Here is an 18,000-nt window from a genome sequence, read left to right as displayed (position 1 = left end):
ACATTTGAATGATTCCTGCCCATGTTCATGAAGCTCTTCTCCCAGGATCTACACTGGACTGTAGTGTGTCTATTAAGTGGTTCACAGAAGGCACAGCTAAACACAAACAAAACATAGCATTCCAAAGCGTTACCATCAATACCAAGTCCTAAGGTCATGACGATCATTAGTCATTGTGTAAGTCTTCATTGGCTATGTTGCATCTTATTACCTGTGATTGCTTCTCCAGTCTGTATATCAAATATTGACATAACATCACAAACTCTGAAACTGACCTGCTATGCCTAATATTTTAGAAAATTATTAGGGTTATGCTTTAAAAGCAGTAAGCAATTAATCTGGAAAACAAACTATTTAGAATATAGAAATTAAAATGAAAGAACAGAGATGCATAACAAATGGTATCTCTACTATGCATAACAATTAGTACCCATATTATATACTGACATTATTGTACATCATAGATACATCACCTCGGTGAGCTGGTTCCAGCCACCTAGATCCTGTGCTTGCTGAATTTGCTTGAGCTGATTAAGTGAAGGTTTGGGGTTGGCGGGTCCAATGGCCTCCTTAGTCCAATCATCTACTAGTTTGTGCAGTTTGTCTGTGAAGGTGCTCTCTTTATTGGATGAACCATGGGCTGAAAGAATGAAGACAGACATAAAGTCATCATGGCATTGCTAAGATATGTAAGCTCTAGAGGTTGCACAGACTGGTTGACTAGTCTAAATTGAAATAAAATCTGTGCCGCTTGACAGAATTGACATTTTCTTGGTAAATTATTAGGTGCCTAATAAGGATGAATGGTTGTGCAACCTCTACTAAACACTAAGCTGAGAATTCTTTAGGTGTTGTGGTGATTTCTGCTGATTTTATACCTGTCTTAGAGGTCAGTGAAGCTGTTTTTTCAGGTCTGCAGTAAGATTGTAGTCTGCTTGGCTCTTCACCGGAGTAACTGCTAGATTGCTGGAGAGAACCTGAGAGTGGGTATATTGATACATGGTTCAGGATAATCAGGTCATATACCTCACGTAAACTTTCTAAACAAAACTAAAGACATTCAAATAGTTCATATACTTATTGTTTACGAATTTCTTCACCAAGTCCAAGATTATTCTAAACTTGTGCCGCTCACGAACCATTTACTTTGAAAAAAAAAGGCTGATCAGCACCTTGGTGTGTGACTCCATTGTTGTCAGTGTGGGAATGGGGGCGAGGGCGAGGTTTTGGTTTGGAGGGGCGGGGTCTGCGGGGAGAAATGGCCAGTGATGTTGCAGGGGATGAAGGGGGCTGATAACAATCTTTCAGACTTCGCAGTTGCCTATAGAGCTCCTGTAGTTCTTGCTTCTGCTGTGCCTGTAGTGACACCACCTCCTTGATGTGTCTGAGGAACAGTGGAGAAACAAATCAAAAACCACCTGTAATTAAACTAAGCAACAATAGATACCCAAAAAAAATAAATAGTGAATTAATTTCTATTTATTTGAGTTCTAGTTTAGTCTAGAAAATGACAGCGAGGTCTGTATAGGAATATTTTGGATTCAAATGTGCAATACAAAAATGTCTGCTTTAATTATTTAAATTCCTGCTTTACTTTTCTCTTAGTTTCTGCAGTTCCCTCCTTAGGTCCTCGTCCTCCACCTCACTCTCATCATCACTGCTTCCTGTCGGAGAGTGTGTGTGGCTACGTGCTGGATGGTGAAAGCCCACTGGAAATGTCCTTTCGTCCTTTTCTCCGTCCTTCACTTTTGTCTTCCTCCTATCTTTCTCCAGGTCTGGAGACACAGGTGAGCTGTCGGTGAGCTGCTCCTCTTTTTCCTCTGCCTTCATGATGGAAAAGCGTCCCACAGTCTTGGGAACACTGTTATTCGCTGCTTCCTCTGCTGTGGGAGTAGGGTCCTCAGGCTGGGTGACTGGGGTCACCTGGATAAAAATGAAAAAACAACCTGCCACTATCTTTCTGCCAAGTGAAAGGCTAAAAATGTCATTATTGCAGTCCATTATCATTTACTCCTGATGAGTCCACATTTGAGCTGCTTTTGAATTTACTTAAGAAAATCCTTTTAAATACATTTTAAAAGCTCATCAGAAATTTGGAAAAGCTGTACAAATCCAATGACCCTGCTCATGAATACTGATATTAGAACATGCACTCTGTACTTTCTAATGTTTCTTCTGGTAATCTTTATCCTGAAACATAGTACATCACATGAAGTCAGTTTGTGCAGTAATGATAAAAACTCCAGTTTTCTGACAGCATAAGTGAGGTAGTATGATACATGCTCCTCTATGCAGCCCTCAGAAACTCTTATTTCAATATGACTCCCATACTGCCAGACAATTTCAAACTAAAGACTGATCAACACAATTTTAAACCTGATATAATTTGGGGCTTGAACTGCAAGCTGCTTCACTTGGGAACACTTTAGTTAAAACCAGGTGGGAAAACTAAGTGACTGCAGTCATATGCAGTCTGTACAGTTATGTAGATGCACTCGAGATGGGCTTTCAAGTTGGGCCTTGCCTCATACTTTTGCAAGGCAGGCATGCCCAAAATACAAACAGCTTTTATGAAACCACTTCCAACACTCCATAAGCCATTCAAAAACCTAGGAAATGAGAGCCTGGTTACGTTTTAGCAGCAACCCCAGCAGAAACTGTATGCATGTTGGGTGCTTAGAGTGTGTATGTGAATATTACTTTTGCCAAGGCCACTGCCAGTAACATCAATGATTTTAATAACAGTATTCTGAGACCTACATCCCAGCGAGGTTCAAATGTTGGACATGCAACACAATCCATTCTTAAAGTGGCATACTAGGGGTTGGCATACTAAGCAAATTAGACCAACACTCCTCTGGCGAATTAACGTGTGTGAAACACACCCTGGCTAAAATCTGAGACATGCAGTCCAGTGGTGGGAATGTGAACAGAATAACTCATGGTCATGATCAAACTAGCGCATCCACTATATTGTGCTATTGCATAGTTGATGAGCGGTTTGTACTGGCCAATAATATCATAAATTGTATTTGGAATGTTTTCCAAAATGTTGTAAACACTGTGTAACTGAATAACAGCACCTTTAGCTCTTGACCAACATGCAATGAACACATTTCTTGCAAAACACTGGTGTGTAAATGGACTGAGATTTAAAGTTAGCTCTAAGGGATCATCCAATTCAAAAGAGACTCCCTTTTTCTTTACAGGGTTGTACGCCACACACCATTCTAGGCACTGAGAGTGTTGTGGGAAAGGCAAGACCCACAATTGGATGATTTCCTGTTTGCTCTCTGGGAAGTTATGGAAAAACTTGCCTAGCAGCTGACATCCTACAGATCAATGCTGAGTGGCAGGGTGATGTCTTTAATCACTGCCGTTGGCCCCATAAGCATTTGGTTGGGCAACCTGGGCTGAAGAAATAAAAGCTGAATCACTGATGTCCACTTCATCCAAAAATACTCAGTTTGATTCACAGAGAGATTCAGACTCATGCTCTGCTTCCACGGAAATCCACACCATAGCTGAGAGGCCCTTGCTGAACGCCTGAGCTCATGTACCCAACATGTACTGGCTGTAGTCTCTAAACCTTCACATGCATTGCTAAACAACCTGGCATCCCCATAAATAAACCTTATTAAGACAAACTAATTAGGCTTTTCCGAGACAGATGTACCCAATACTTGCAGAAATCTGGCAAGGCTAGTGCAATCTGGACATGTCACAGCCCAAGACACAAAAGCGCATCTGCTGCGAGTGTCCATGCCTGAAATCTTGTTGCCACATAGGCAAACTTAAAAGAGAGGCTTCTCTGGTTCCTTGGTGCCACATGGGTCTGTCTACCATATCAAGGTTTCAAAGGTTTTTCCAATCAGTAGGTAGTTTCAATACTAGCAAATAAGGTAAAAGCTAGCCAAGTTGAAGCAGTCAAACCCAGTAATCCTCGTACATGTATGACTAGTGGTCATGTGGGTCAAACTGTGGATTGTTTGGTTAAGCCCCCAAATTGGCCATATCAAGTTAGATCGTTCTGAGTAATGCTAAAAGAGGTATGTAAAAGTCATGCTGATGGTGCACTGGCCATAAAGTAAGGTGCAGGAACATAAGCTTCTTGAATGTCAGCCACTGAGAGTTGGTGTACTAAAATAAGTGTTTATCAGGACTATGCAGAGAAGCGTATCCCACAGTAAGATACGGAAACAAAGGCTTGAAAGAGAATTTAAGTTATTTCTTTCTGGCAAACCAATTAAAAATGGGAATAATTGGCTTAATATTATTATTGTGGTTCTTAGATATGTGTAAATTAATGAGCAGAGAGAGACTGCACCTGGAAACGTCCTCTGTGCAAACATGGCTTGGTTTTTGAGGGAGTCTCTTTATCCTCTTTCGCTCTCTGACTGCTAGAATTCTCATCTGCCCAGAAAAGAAACAGAATATGAATAGATAAGAAAAAGAACAACTTATGCAGATGACAGAAAACAACAGATTCTCTCTCTCTCGTGCACACACACACACACACACACACAAAAGTCACAAAACACAGATACAATACAGTTGACCAGGACAAATGCATAGAAAACCCACAAACACCACATATACATATATGTTAATAGTTAGTGAATCTGAACACAAACTTTCAGCATGAGACCTTGGAAAAATAAGCCACCATGCATGTCTGAGATATAATTGCATTGCTCAGACATTGCCATTTTAACACCTACATCACAGACAGATACCAGATACCACTGATCATTAAATAGTACTTTACACACAGTACAATGCCAAATAAATATTAACCTTATACAATGTCATGCTGAGAAGATGCTCAAATATATGATCAGTGTATGAAATTCATGTTGTGTACTATGTTATGAAGATCAAGAGAAGTATGTATCCCATCTCCCATTCTAGACACACATACACACACATACTGATAACAGCTGTAAATAGCATTGGATGAAAACTGGATGCAGCGTGTCATGTCTATGAACAGTACACATCCATAGCATGTTGGCAGTGTGTATATACTGCATCATACACATTTATGACCCTTAATTAGTTACTTGGTACAGTATCACAAATACACACACACACATATTTTGAACATATAAAAGGTCGTATATGTTCATATGTTAACACATTCACAACAGAAAATGCTCTAATAATGTGTATTCTGTATTAAATTCATATGTATCATATGTAAGTGAGATACAAATATATAAAATAGATAAAATAAATGAAAAGCCTACCCAGGCAGCAAAGAACAGGATGCTCTGATAATGAATTAAAAATATCAGTGATAGAATACAGGCCTTTTTAGCAAACAGCATACAACACTCAGTTGCCATTTTTTAAGGTATAGCAGTTTCATTAGCTACAAAATGGTAATGACAAATTTGGACTCACAAAATTTCGGGCTGAATAAAAACAAACAAATGAATAAAAACCCAGTGTGTGTGTGGTGCTGGTATGTGCATGGTCAGGTACACCAGTGTAGCTGGGATTTTTAAACACTGCTGGTTTGAGATCAGTCCATCAACAAAAAACGGTACTGGAGGATTAATACAACTTATATTATACTAATAATACATGGGCACAAAGCTGCCAATATGATGGACCATCAAGTTCCAAATATGTAGGTAGATAAGTCAAATAACATGGCCAATACAGTGTATAAAGTGTTTTATACCAGTGTCACACATTGACAGTGTCACTGCTGTGCTGGGAATAGGCCACCACCCAAATAATATCTGGTCAGCAGTGGTTTTCTGATGGACAAGGACATGGGGTCTGACACATTGTACATATCAGTAAAAGTCTACTGCCATTTATAAATAGTGTACCTGATCAAATGCCCAATGACCGCAAATTATACCTAATAACTGGCCACTGGGTGTAATATGTGTATATGCCCTTTTACTTTAAATTGGGAATTGGATTAAGTCCGAATTTAAGGCCCCAGCAACTAAGAAACATCAGTTTATGCATATAAACCATGTAGCTTGAAAGACAGCTGCAACGTACAACACAGATTGTATGGGATATTACACCTGTACATGTCTGGATGAAGACCTATTCCTTCCTGTAAGGCTCATCACACAGTCATTTTCAGACATATACCCTCCATCAACACCATCTCCCCATCAGCAGTCACTTTTAACACAGATAATATGGGATATACAGATCATTCATGTCTGTCACAGCTTTAACTAAGTGGACGGAATAATGCCCCTGTAAGGGAGACAAAGTATGGATCAGATGGTGGGTCATACCATCCATGTTGGATTCAATGGGACATTACATTCAGTCCTTTCAGCTGTAGGGTGTCAAAAACAAAGGAATTATCAGTCTTGTACTCTGCAGTCATAGCAGGAAGTTCAAATTATGAAGAGGGTGCTTTGGCCAATGTTGAGATGAACTTTGAGATACTGGACCTCTCTCCTAACACTGAGCTCACATAATGCATTAAGAATTGGGAGGTTCCCTTTACCAGACCTCTGAGAAAGGAGGAGGAAAAAGTGGGCCCTTGGCTGGCTTGCTCCCCTCCTAGAGGGCAAATGACAGATGGATGGTTGGTGGCTCCATCTGCTGGCTTCACAACCTCTGCCAATGCTTCTGACTTACTGCTTGTCTGAGGATGTGCCACATTAGAATGGAACTCTAATTTTGGTGCAAAATAAATGTATTCACGCTGTCATCAGGAGGTCTGAAGGAGTTTGAATCCTCAAAATGACACAACCTGACACTAGCTAACCGATTTAAGACAAAAAAAAAAAGGGGCAAGCTGAAACAGGGACATATAGCTGATGTGATTCCTTATGTCACCACATGTTATTGACTTTACAGGCATGTATTAAATCAGACATGAGAAGGCGTAGTATTCCATAGGATCCATGTTAGCTGACAGTGAACCACACACACAAAATTAGATTTAATTGATATAGTGAACTTGAGTGTTTAACTATCAACTTAAATATAACTTGTACAATAATTTTACTTACTGGAACAATTTTACTTGTAGAGGATGCACCTGTGCTGTTCAAGTAAAGTTTTGTTAAGGCACTGGTTAAGGACAGTGCAAAGCAAAACTTGTATACAGGTCTAAACCATTAAAGTCTCTGGCCCACACGGTTCTGATCAGCAAGTGTGCTTTGACATAGGGCAATCATGGAAACTGTGAGCTGCGTAGCCTAACTGTGCAGGCAAGTGAGGGGCAGGATCAGGTGGGCTGAACTTGGATTTACTGCAACAGGAAAAACTAGAGTAGATGCTCACATTTAGGGCTGGCTCCATCTGGCTCTTCTCCCACACCCTACATTCCCTTATTTCCCTAAACTCCACTGTTCTTACCCCTGGGTAATCCATGCAAACAAATTAAAAGAAGCTACAACATAAATTTAATATACACCAACTTAAAAATAAGCAATTTTTCAAAAGCCAAACTTAATTCTAATATAGGAGTTATGTCCTGTAGGCTGGGGAACCACTACCCAGTACATATTCAAATCCTACTCCTAACACATGATCCAGCTCATGACAGACTTGAAATTTAGCTGAGAAGCCAGATTAGGTTTGTTGACGACAGAGCAAATTTGAATAGATACAAGGAAGTGGCTCCACAGGTTGAAAATCTTTTAGATCATTTTTACTATGTAGTGGTAATTAAAATAATTTAGTGGTATCAGTGTGATCAGAAACAGTGACAATCACATCACATACTAGACAATCATTAGGATTAATAATTATTCATTATTTTATTAGACAATCCCTATCTAGCAAGGTAAGGGATCAGTTTCATATACTATATAATCTACACATTCATTTAATGTCGTAGCCCACCCACACCCCTCACTCGCTCTCACTTGCACTCTGTACAGACGCTACCTTGCTGGACTCTGGGCTTCTTGAACAAGCTGGTGGAGTGGCGCAGTTTGCACGCCCAGCTTTTGAATTTGCGAGTCCAGGATTTCTTGCTAACAGGATTTCTGATACTAGGACAAGTCAGGTTTAGGCCAAAATATCCACCTCCTGCATTGTGCTGCTGCTGCTGCTGCTGCCCGGCTGCTGGTGCAATGGACTGCTGGGAGAAGGAAGGCTGGAGGACCTCTACGGCTGCACTGTCAGAAGGGGAGGGGACAGCCTGTGTATACAGGATTTGGGTAGAAGAAGGAGAGATTGTGATATCAGAAATACAATGTTAAAAGCACGTGCATATAATATATAGTATATAAATCAATAACTGTTTATATATGGGTGGAGAACATGGCACTATTGATCCGTAGTATGTGGTTTTAAAGTCTAAATTTGGTCATACTGAAAGTCAATATATTGAGTTTGCAAAAATTTGTAAGTCAGAGTATACAAAGTACACAAAATTGTCACGCAAGGAGTACACACAGGAAAGGCTATTACCTTAAGATAACTGATATGGTGCACTGAACAGAACAGTATTTTTTATTATGTAAAATGCTAAATTACATAAGCTAGAGTCATACTGTCAATAATAAATTGTTTTGAAATTTAGCTAAATGTTATCTATTTTGGGTTATGCCCTCACTTTGTTCACTGACTTTGGTCTGCGAGCTTAACAAAATGAGCAACACACTGGAAAAACTAAAAAGAATTCACTGCTGATGAGCTCTTAGAACAGTTTACAGCAATACAAGTAATGCTACTGAACTGTCAAACTTGCTTATTATAATAAAGCTCAACTGCCCATGTTAAAAAAAGTCAACTGACCTCATCAAAGATAGAACACTATTGCCAAAAATTATTTGTCGATAGTTTGACTCCTTCTATATTCATGAGAATGGGCGGGGATAAATATTGTACTGCAGTTAGCCATTAGAGGGCCCCAGAGAGATGTTTGCTTCATTTTTTCTACACCTGTTATTGCATCCGCCTATATATAGTCATCAACAAGTTTGCATTGCAACATTGATACATGTATACTAATCCATATTTTGCATTAACCACAATAAAAAAAAATACAAGCAAGAATTAGGGAACCTGATCTTTATATTTAGCTTAACATAAGTTAGCAACCAAACCCAGGCCAGGCTGTTTTTTTAAACCCAGACCCAACTTACAAGGACTGCAGTTTCACTGGGTGGAGAAATAGGTCCAGGCACCGTCTCCTGTGGAGGGGAAAGGAGGGAGCAGAGTGGAGAAGTGGAGGAGAAGGATGAGGCAGGTTGGTGCTCCACAGCGGTGGAGGGGGCTGGAACACTCTGACCAATGCACTCTTCTCCTGTTCTCTCCCTTTCTTTGTCTGATGAGGTGGAGGAAGAACGAGAGGTAGTGGAGGAGGTAGTGCAAGAGGAGAAATGTGGAGAAGTGTCTGAAGAGCAGGCAGGAGGAAGTGGGAAGGTGGAGGGTGGCACTGATTGAGACTCAGATGACTCCTCTCCCCTGGCTGACACAGCAGCTGTAGCTGAGGAAGAAGCCGGGTCAGGAGTGGGGGTGCAGATAGTGGCCCCGCTGCCACTGTGTTCCTGATAGAGCAGATTCCTCAGCTTCTCATCCAGTGTCTTTATACGGTTGTCAACAAACTCAATTTTGGGGGGTCCCTCACTGTCTGACTCAGCTACTGAAGAAGGCTGGGCAGGAGAAGGGGAGAGAACATGAGCCAGAGCTGGCAAAGCTGTCTCAGAGAGAGAGAGTGGGGGGAGAGAGGCATCAGACAGTGGTTGCAAAGGAGCAGACTCACTTAAAGTGTCATCTGTGGCAGTGACCTTTCCTGTAGAGAGCTCTGTTTCCAGTTGCTGGATGGAGAGCTGCTTCTGCACAAGCAGGGATGCAGGCTGAGGCACCTGCTCGAGCTTAGGCTGGGGTTGTGGTTTCTCAGGAGGGACCTGACTTGAGATCAAAGACTGTGCTCTATGCAGAAAGGGTTCTTGTGTTTCTAATTTTGGCTGAGATTGTACAGCCAGTATTTTAGGGTGCAGCACAGTTTCCTGCTGCACATACTGCTGTAGTGGAACTGCCTGTTGTTGCACGACACCATGCAGCTGCATCTGTTCCAGAGTGGCATTGGACTGTAACTGAATACTGTTATGGCCTAGTGGTTCCAGTGGAAGTTCTGACTGTCCCTGTTGATATGGGACTTGCTGTAGAACTGACTGTTGTACTGGATGGAAATGAGATGCAGGATGTTCAGCTTCAAAGGGCTGCATTGTTTGCTCTGCCACTGAGACATGTTTGTCATGGGCTGGGTAGTGGGACACTGTTGCCATTGGCATAGTCTGTTGCAACTGTTGCTGCTGTTGCAGATGCTGCTGCTGCATCTGAGATTGATCAGTGTTGCCCTTTGGAAGCTGTACTGAATAGACTTCTATGAGTGGCTGAGATTGCAGGCCTTGCTGAAGTATCTCAGGTTTCTGAACTGAGGGCCCTTGGGTTAACTGTTGCACTTGTTCCCTTTGATTTAACAAGCAAGATGACAGGGCGCTCTGATTTAAACTACCAGAGAGTGGCATTTGATCTTCAGGCATGCTGTGTATAATAGCAGCAGCATCTTCTGAACCTAGGCCAAAACTGGAACCACTGCTCATATCCTTGCTAGATGCAAAGGTATGGACAGGATCAGCCACAGGAAAAGATGTAACATGAATAGAAGAGGTTTGGCTGGGGACCGTGGCTTGAATACTGGGTGCAGACCCTTTCCCCAACCCTGGCTGGGTGGTAGCTGCTATGTCTTGAGTGACTGCATCTCCTGGGGACATATGAAGCATTGATGGAATAGAGTTGGTAGAGTCCATGGCAGTCATTCCAGGAATAGAGACAGCACTATCTGAGGTTTGGACAGAAACAGTGGAGGGAGGAACATAGGGCATTGTGGAACATGAAGAAAAATGTACTCCAGAGAGAGTGTCTGACTGCTGTGAATCTGCATGGTCTAAAGCTATAAAAATGAGAAGAAAAGGTCAAACATTATTAAGGTGATTAAACAAATATTAAACAAATCTAAACTGCAGTAAGTAAAACCTTCATGGCAAAGCATCAAGCTAAAGTACATTTTTGAAATTGTACATGTCAGAGGTAATTCTAATCTTTCTCCTATAAAATTCAAGAATGAATATTGCTAGTACTAGTGTACCTTGCTCAATCTGGCCCTGGCTCTCCCCTGCTGGTGAAGGAGTGGACCCTTCACGATTAGACTGAGTGTCACGATGACGAATGGTCTGGTTGATGAAAAATCGCCAGCGACCCACAGGAGACGACTGAGGGGCAGAATCTACTGGCAGAAGAAATGGTAAATGGTCGCAGCAAAAACAATAACAAATTTCTAAATTCTAACCAGTCACTGAGTCCCAAGGAGGACGTATCAGCTAATTTAGTTTCTCACGTTAAAACAATTTATTCAGTAACTACTTCATTTGTATTCAGTAACAAAAATGAAACTCAACAAGAAATGATGTAGAGTTGAGAGAAGAATGTTAATCCAATAATTAAAGTAATTTAAGCTAGAAAGTATAATAATTACATTAAATGGAAGCATGCTACTCAATACACTCACCTGTTGAACTTGATGGAGTGCTTACATGTAGCTGTTCTATGGATCCCGTCTGAGAGAGACAGAGAGAGAGAGAAAGAGAGAGAGAGAGAGAGAGAGAAATCCTGCTATAGAACTAAAGAGAAAACAAATAACTACTTATTACACTATTTATAAACAGCAGCCAGACCTTTGACTGGGTACTTAGGATCTCCTGGGCTTTCTTCACTATAGCCCTCAAGTCTTCTACAAATTTTTCTTTTTCTGATTCAAGGACAAAGTCCTCTTCCACCTAAAAAGAGATTATTTTTAATTAGTGAAACATTTTTTCTTCCCCAATTTGATCACCTGCCAATTTGTTTTCATCAGCCAGTTCTCCCCATCATACAATGACTTTTAACCAGTGACAATGAATATGTCTACCATGTTTTGCATACATGAGCTCAACAAATCCCTTTGATTATTGTTGTGATTGTGAGGGGAGAATATTTCTGCCATCCAGCCCCCCCAAAGAACCAAGCCAAACTTGCTCCCTTGGCTCCTGACCACAGATGGGTGTCATCATTGTGAAATTGTGAATTCAAATCCTCATGATGCTATAGCTATTCAAGGCCAGGACCCAAGAATGCAAAACTGGCTGGTGGGAAGTATACCATACATCTTTTCTGTTGTGACACTTATAAGCAGCCATAATGTCCATTGTTAAATTTACATTTCATGCTCAGTGATTAAAATCATTAGAGTCTGAAATTCTAACCATGTAATCTGCTATATCTTCAGGGGCATCTTCCTCAATATCAAACTTGAATGTGACCATCTTGTTACTGTGAGTTTCGAGCTGGCACTCCACCATGTTGTCTCCACTGTTTGACACCTAAAAATGCATTACAAGACTTACTTTTGACTAAATATTTTACACACACTATATGTGTATGTATATATATATGCACACATACAATAATATATTCCTTCTGCTATAGCTGTTCCGTTGTGACTGCTTTCTCGGAAAAAGGGATAAAACAATGTTACTTGCAGTAAGGTTTACCTGCAGCATGCTTAGCTGAAAGTGAGTGGTTCTCTCAGGTCGTTGGTAGGAAGACCTCCGCTGATTCTTTATCTTCTCCAGCTTTCCATTAACCAAGGGTAACTGAGATTCCTCTCTACTGAATAGAGCAGAGTCAGGAGCAAAACATGACAAACAAATCAAAACTTAATAAGGTTCAATAAAACAGATATCAAGAGTAAACAGCCTAACCCATGAGTTTAAAAGGAAAGAAGGTAAGTGTCTGGAACATACCCTACTAAAGAATGTCGGTGGGCAGATTGGTTTGGACTCCCCTATTCATTTAGGTGAGAGACAAACAAACATATATACAGAAAAAAAACAAATACCAACAGAAAAAGACAATCAGCTAAAAGGTCAAAGTAAAATTACTTTGGAAAAAAAAAGCAAAAACAAAACATATTTGTATACACAAAACTTTGAGAAATAGCAAGCTTGATTCTGTAAGTATATGCTTGATTTTGTGGGTGTTTTTAGTATTTAGATTAAAAAAGCATAGGGTACACAGAAATTACAGTCTAATAAAGTCAATTAGAGGGGATTATTGTTATAAATGTTTCCTTGAGAATATCTTGAAACACAGTTAGAAAAACATTTTACATTGACAAGGGTGTGCATTTGTACCTGTGCAATGCCTGACAATGCAGGGTCACAGTCGGTCAGCAAGTTTGGGGGAAGGGCAGTGCCATTAGAACCAGAGAGCTGTGAAGCACTGATGGGAGGAAGGGAAGTCAGAGCTATATCAGTTAGCCCAGCCTGGCTTTGCTGTGCCTCAGCTGGCACTGGGACTTCTGAAGCGGTGGGGGCAAGCTGGGAGCCTGATAAGTTGGTAGTGTTGAGGGAGGTACGAGATGGACTGGAGGGTATCTGGAGGGATTGCAGGGGAACTTGGGAGTACAGTGGTTGCACAGATGTGCCTGCAGTCTCAGTGAATACGTCTGTGTGTGAGAGAGTCTGTGATTGAACATGTGCCTGTATGTGGGTACATGTCTGTGACTGAGTGCTTGTCTGGCTGCGAGTATGGGCAAGCGAGATTGATTGAGGATGGTGTTGTGGGGAAGGTGGTAGGCCAGCTACAACATGACTGTAAAGTGCAGCAGGCCGAACTTGTGTTTGACATGGTTGCCTTGGTATGTCGTGTGATGGAACCACAGGCTGCAAAGCAGATGGTAAAGGAGATGACTGTTGATTGAGATCTAGTGCCACAGGAGTTTGGTGGGATGGTGAAGGTTGCTGAATAGATGACAAAATCTGTGACTGGACCTGTACTGGCTGCTGCTGCCCCTGCTGGACTGTTTGTGCTTGCTGTTCATACTGTTGAGGAACTTCAGGTTGCATAAGGGGCATGGACTGCATGACAGTCTGAATGGTGATGCCACCTGGCTGTTGCTGTCCCTGCAGGGTAGGCTGTGTCTGTGCTTGAACTTGATTTTGAGCCTGGCCTGTCTGCGGTAAGTATTGCTGTGTGGTATTTACTGTAGCAGGAACTACACCAGCTGAGCACACAGCAATGGTACTTGGCACTGTTACTGGAGACAGCACTATTTGGTGAAACTGCTGTTGTTGTTTTGTACCCTGTGCACAGTCAATCTGGACTGGCTGAATGCTGTGTTGACCAAGTTGTGAGGCTTGAAGATACTGCATTGTGAGTAAGGCAGAAGGGGGCTGACCTTGAGACTGAATTTGGTTTGATATCTGAGATGATGGTGGTACTGCTGGAACCTGACAAAGAACAGGAGTCATGGTTTGATGAGGTATAACTTGTCCTTGTATGAGCATTTGAGCCTGTGCCTCATTTGGGACATATGTCTGGGCCTGTACTTGAGGCTGTGCTAAATCCTGAATTTGTATTGTAGCTGGGAAGGCTTGAGGACTCTTTAACTGGATGGAATTAGGCTGTGCTAGAGATGGAACTATTGATTGTGGGGCTGAGAGACTTTGGGTCTGTAAAGGACTTTGACTATGGAACTTTGTAACGTCACCTTCTTTTTGTTGTATTGGCCCTTGAGTTTGAGGTGCTGACAGAGGTGGTGCATGCTGGTCAATGTGTACAGGGGTTTGTAACTGACTTGAAATTTGGGAGGTAACCATTTGTGATGCTGACTGACCAACAATTGTTACCTGCGACTCCACAACAGAAATTCCATCTTGCTGCCCAGAGAGAACAGCTTGTTGCTGAACAAATTCTTGTTGCTTTTGCTCTATGATGTGTTGAGTAATACTTTTGTGAGACTGAAGGGGCTGTTGTAGTAACAAGACTTGCTGTTGCTGCTCATGCTGAAGTAAAACCTGCTGCTGATGTTGAACAGTTTGAAGACCTGTAGTTTGCTGTTGTCTATTGTGTTGCTGCCCTGTGGCTACTTGTTGGTCCAACTGTTGTTTCTGTTGCAAGAACAAAGCTTGATGTTGAAGATCCAGCTGATCCTGCTGTTGCTTTAATAGATTCTGCTGTTGCTGTTGAACAATCTCAAAAGTGGCAACCTGCTGTTGTCCAGGGGCTACATGTTGGTTCAAATGTCGTTGTTGCTGCTGTAAAAACAAAGCTTGCTGTTGAAGATGCTGCTGATCTTGCTGTTGCTTGAGTAAAGCCTGCTGCTGAACAGTGTCAAGAGTAACAGCTTGCTGTTGTCCACTGTGATTTTGCCCAATGGCTACTTGTTGGCTTGACTGTTGTAAAAACAAAGCTTGCTGTTGAAGCTGTTGATCCTGCTGTTGACTGAGCATACCCTGCTGCTGCTGAATAGACTCAAGAGAAACAGTTTTCTGTTGTCCACCACTGTGATGTTGGCCAAGGGGTACTTGTTGGTTCAACAGTATTTGCTGTTGTAGAATTGCAGCATGCTGCTGACGCTGCTTCTGTTCCTGCTGTTGCTCAATTAGAGCATGCTGCTGCTGTTGAACAGTCTCAAGAGTCACAGCTTGCTGGTCCAAATGTGTCTCTTGTAAAAGTAAAGCTTGCTGCTGAAGCTGTTCCTTTTCCTTGTGTTCTGTGGGTAGTGCCTGAAGTGGCTCTGTATTTTGTTGGTGTTGTTGCACTAGAGCCTGCTGTTGCATCTGTAGTTCTCTATGCTGTTGTACTAACATATGCTGCCTTTGGTCAATCTGTGACTGAAAGGCTTGTTGCTCTGACTGTTGCTGCATTTGTGATTGTGTAAGTTGAGATTGTGAAATGTGCCGCAGTACAGACTGCTGTTGTTCAAACTGTTGTTGCTGCAGTAAACTTTGTTGATGATCCATTTGGTGCTGCTTCTGCAAAAGAACTTGATTTTGCTCTAACTGCTGTTGTTGTTGCAGGAGTTGCATTTGTTGCTGTTGTTGCTGTAAAAAAGCTTGCTTTTGCTGTTCTTCTAGACGCTTTTGCAATAAAGCTTCTTGTTCCATTTGTTGTGGTTGTTGCTCTGTCTGTTGTGGTATTACTATGTTCTGTTGTTCTAAATGTGGTTGATTTTGCTGTTCAAACTGTTGTTGGCGTAAAAGAATTTGTTGTTGTAGTAACAGAGCCTCTTGTTGCTCCAAGTGCTGCTGCAATAGTGCCTGTCGCTGCTGCTCACCCCCTGCCTGTTGTAAAATAGCCTGCTGTTGTTGTACCTGCTGCAGCAACTGCGAATTCTGTTGTTCCATCTGCTGTGTCAGTGCAGAACTTTGCTGCTGTTTTTGAATTTGTATTTCTTGCTGCTCTATCTGTTGTTGTGTATAGATTTGGTGTTGTTTCTGCTGTTCTATTTGCGGTATACCATGCACTACCTGCTGTTGCTCTGCAAGTGGTAACTGCTGAGGAGTCGATTGCATCATGGCTGACTTTTGGAGTTCAGCCTGACTTGGCACATATATCTGTTGATGGTGGTGTTGCAAAAACAACTGCGGTTCCTGCTGCTGTTGTTCCACTGAGAGTTGCTGGATGAATGCTTTCTGTTGGACTTGCTGTTGAATTACAGTTTGCTGTGGTTTAGGTACTCCCACATGTTGCTGTGCAAATACCTGTTGCTGTGGCTCTATCTGCTGAGGGTGCACCAAAGTCTGCTGTTGCTGTGGTCTGTATTGCTGCTGTGGTACACTTGGCTGCTCCGGCAACACTAATGGTGGATTCTCTATCTGGGGTGGTATTCCAGCAGAAGGAGGATGTTGTTGCATCAAAAGGCCCTGCTTTTGCATTTGCTCCATCTGTTGTAATGCAACTGCCTGCTGTTGTGATGGTTGTGGTGGTTGTTGTTGCTGTTGTTGTAGCAGTGTAGTCTGCAGATCTATCATCTGTTGTTGTGCTTGAACTACAGTTTGTTTTGGCAAATTTTCGGTCTGTGGCAGAGGTGCAACATTATGCTGGCTCTGTTGATTTTGTGGCATCAGGTTGCTAAAAGATGATCCTATGGGCTCTGCAGAAAGAGTGCTAATGGAGGCCTGGGGTGAAAGAGGGGTTAAGTATGACTGTGTCTGTATAAGAGAAGCATGAGAAGTAACTGCCTCTCCTGGCTGGGGGAGTGCTGTTTGTGTTATGTCTGTGGGATATGGGGCCAGTGACTGCAGGCATGTATGAATATGGCAATCATTGAATAGCATGTGGAAAAGATAGAATTGTGGGGAGAGAAAAAAAAAAAAAAAGCAAGAATAAGGATTAGTATGGATCATTAATCATTCAAGGGTAAGAGGACAATGTGGAACCTAAGGTTCAGTGCATGCCATCAAAATGTTTCTACATTCTCCTTATCCTATGCGAGCTTTTGTTATATTTTAACCACCAATTACTGAGTTACCATTACGGATATTACGGTAGTGGTGATTTTTGGACATGATTATTTAGAGACCTTGGAATTATTATTATTATTATTGTTTTGTAAAAATAAGTTCATGTTATAAATATTACATACAATCCACTGAACATACAGTATTTGCCATATGAATCTTGAAGTGTTAAATCTCAGCGTCAGTGGACAACGGAATTGTCAGGATTGTCATGAATAATTCTCAGGTCTCAATTAGGTTAACAACCATATGCATTGAACAAAGAGACAATTAAAGACAGATTAGCAAGCATCATATAATCCACATACAATAATGCAGATGACCCAGCTATGCTGAGCTACACACATTGCACCAAGCCTGACCCAAATTTGATTATTTGTTTTAAACATGATTATTCTTAAGTACCATTGTGCATTAGTGTTATAATTTAATGTAATAATTAGTATAATTAGTGTAATATCACTGTGAATACATATAATAAAACACTCTGACACAATTCACAACACTGGCTTCATGGTTCATATTCAATTCTCAGAATACTTTGAACAAAATCTGAATTTACTGAATAGGTGCCATTTTTATTCCTGAATTATAAACAATGCAATGCAAGTATTTTCATCCTGATAAAAATAAATAAATCAAAAACTGCAACGAACAGAAGTGAAATATTGTAAACAATATGTATTGTACTACAGGTTTACCATAT

At 41.4% G+C, this 18,000-nt stretch overlaps 1 protein-coding gene across 10 annotated transcripts in view; it reads right to left on the bottom strand.

Moving 5' to 3' along the window:
- The window catches only part of si:dkey-151g10.3 (serine/threonine-protein kinase WNK3), a 53,352-nt gene that overhangs the window by 5,680 nt on the left and 29,672 nt on the right, over positions 1-18,000 (bottom strand). For 5 of the 10 annotated variants that reach the window (XR_009206729.1, XR_009206728.1, XR_009206730.1 and 2 more), the window contains exons 10-23: positions 13,182-17,072; positions 12,792-12,832; positions 12,540-12,657; positions 12,252-12,368; positions 11,685-11,786; positions 11,519-11,567; positions 11,099-11,239; positions 9,090-10,903; positions 7,885-8,140; positions 4,328-4,413; positions 1,595-1,923; positions 1,173-1,384; positions 879-977; positions 474-640 (exon numbers count right to left, since the gene is read on the bottom strand). Coding sequence is in view for 7 of the 10 variants with exons in the window: in XM_058409455.1 (XP_058265438.1) it covers positions 474-640; positions 879-977; positions 1,173-1,384; positions 1,595-1,923; positions 4,328-4,413; positions 7,885-8,140; positions 9,090-10,903; positions 11,099-11,239; positions 11,519-11,567; positions 11,685-11,786; positions 12,252-12,368; positions 12,540-12,657; positions 12,792-12,832; positions 13,182-17,072 (7,422 nt within the window). In the remaining 3 variants the exon portion in view is untranslated. The remainder of the gene's footprint in view (positions 1-473; positions 641-878; positions 978-1,172; positions 1,385-1,594; positions 1,924-4,327; positions 4,414-7,884; positions 8,141-9,089; positions 10,904-11,098; positions 11,240-11,518; positions 11,568-11,684; positions 11,787-12,251; positions 12,369-12,539; positions 12,658-12,791; positions 12,833-13,181; positions 17,073-18,000) is intronic. The other 5 variants (XM_058409459.1, XM_058409457.1, XM_058409458.1 and 2 more) reach the window with 5 other exon arrangements.

The sequence above is a fragment of the Hemibagrus wyckioides genome, linkage group LG15, assembly GCF_019097595.1.
Source record: "Hemibagrus wyckioides isolate EC202008001 linkage group LG15, SWU_Hwy_1.0, whole genome shotgun sequence".
Taxonomy (NCBI): Eukaryota; Metazoa; Chordata; class Actinopteri; order Siluriformes; family Bagridae; genus Hemibagrus; species Hemibagrus wyckioides.
This window is presented reverse-complemented; position numbering and strand designations above follow the sequence as displayed.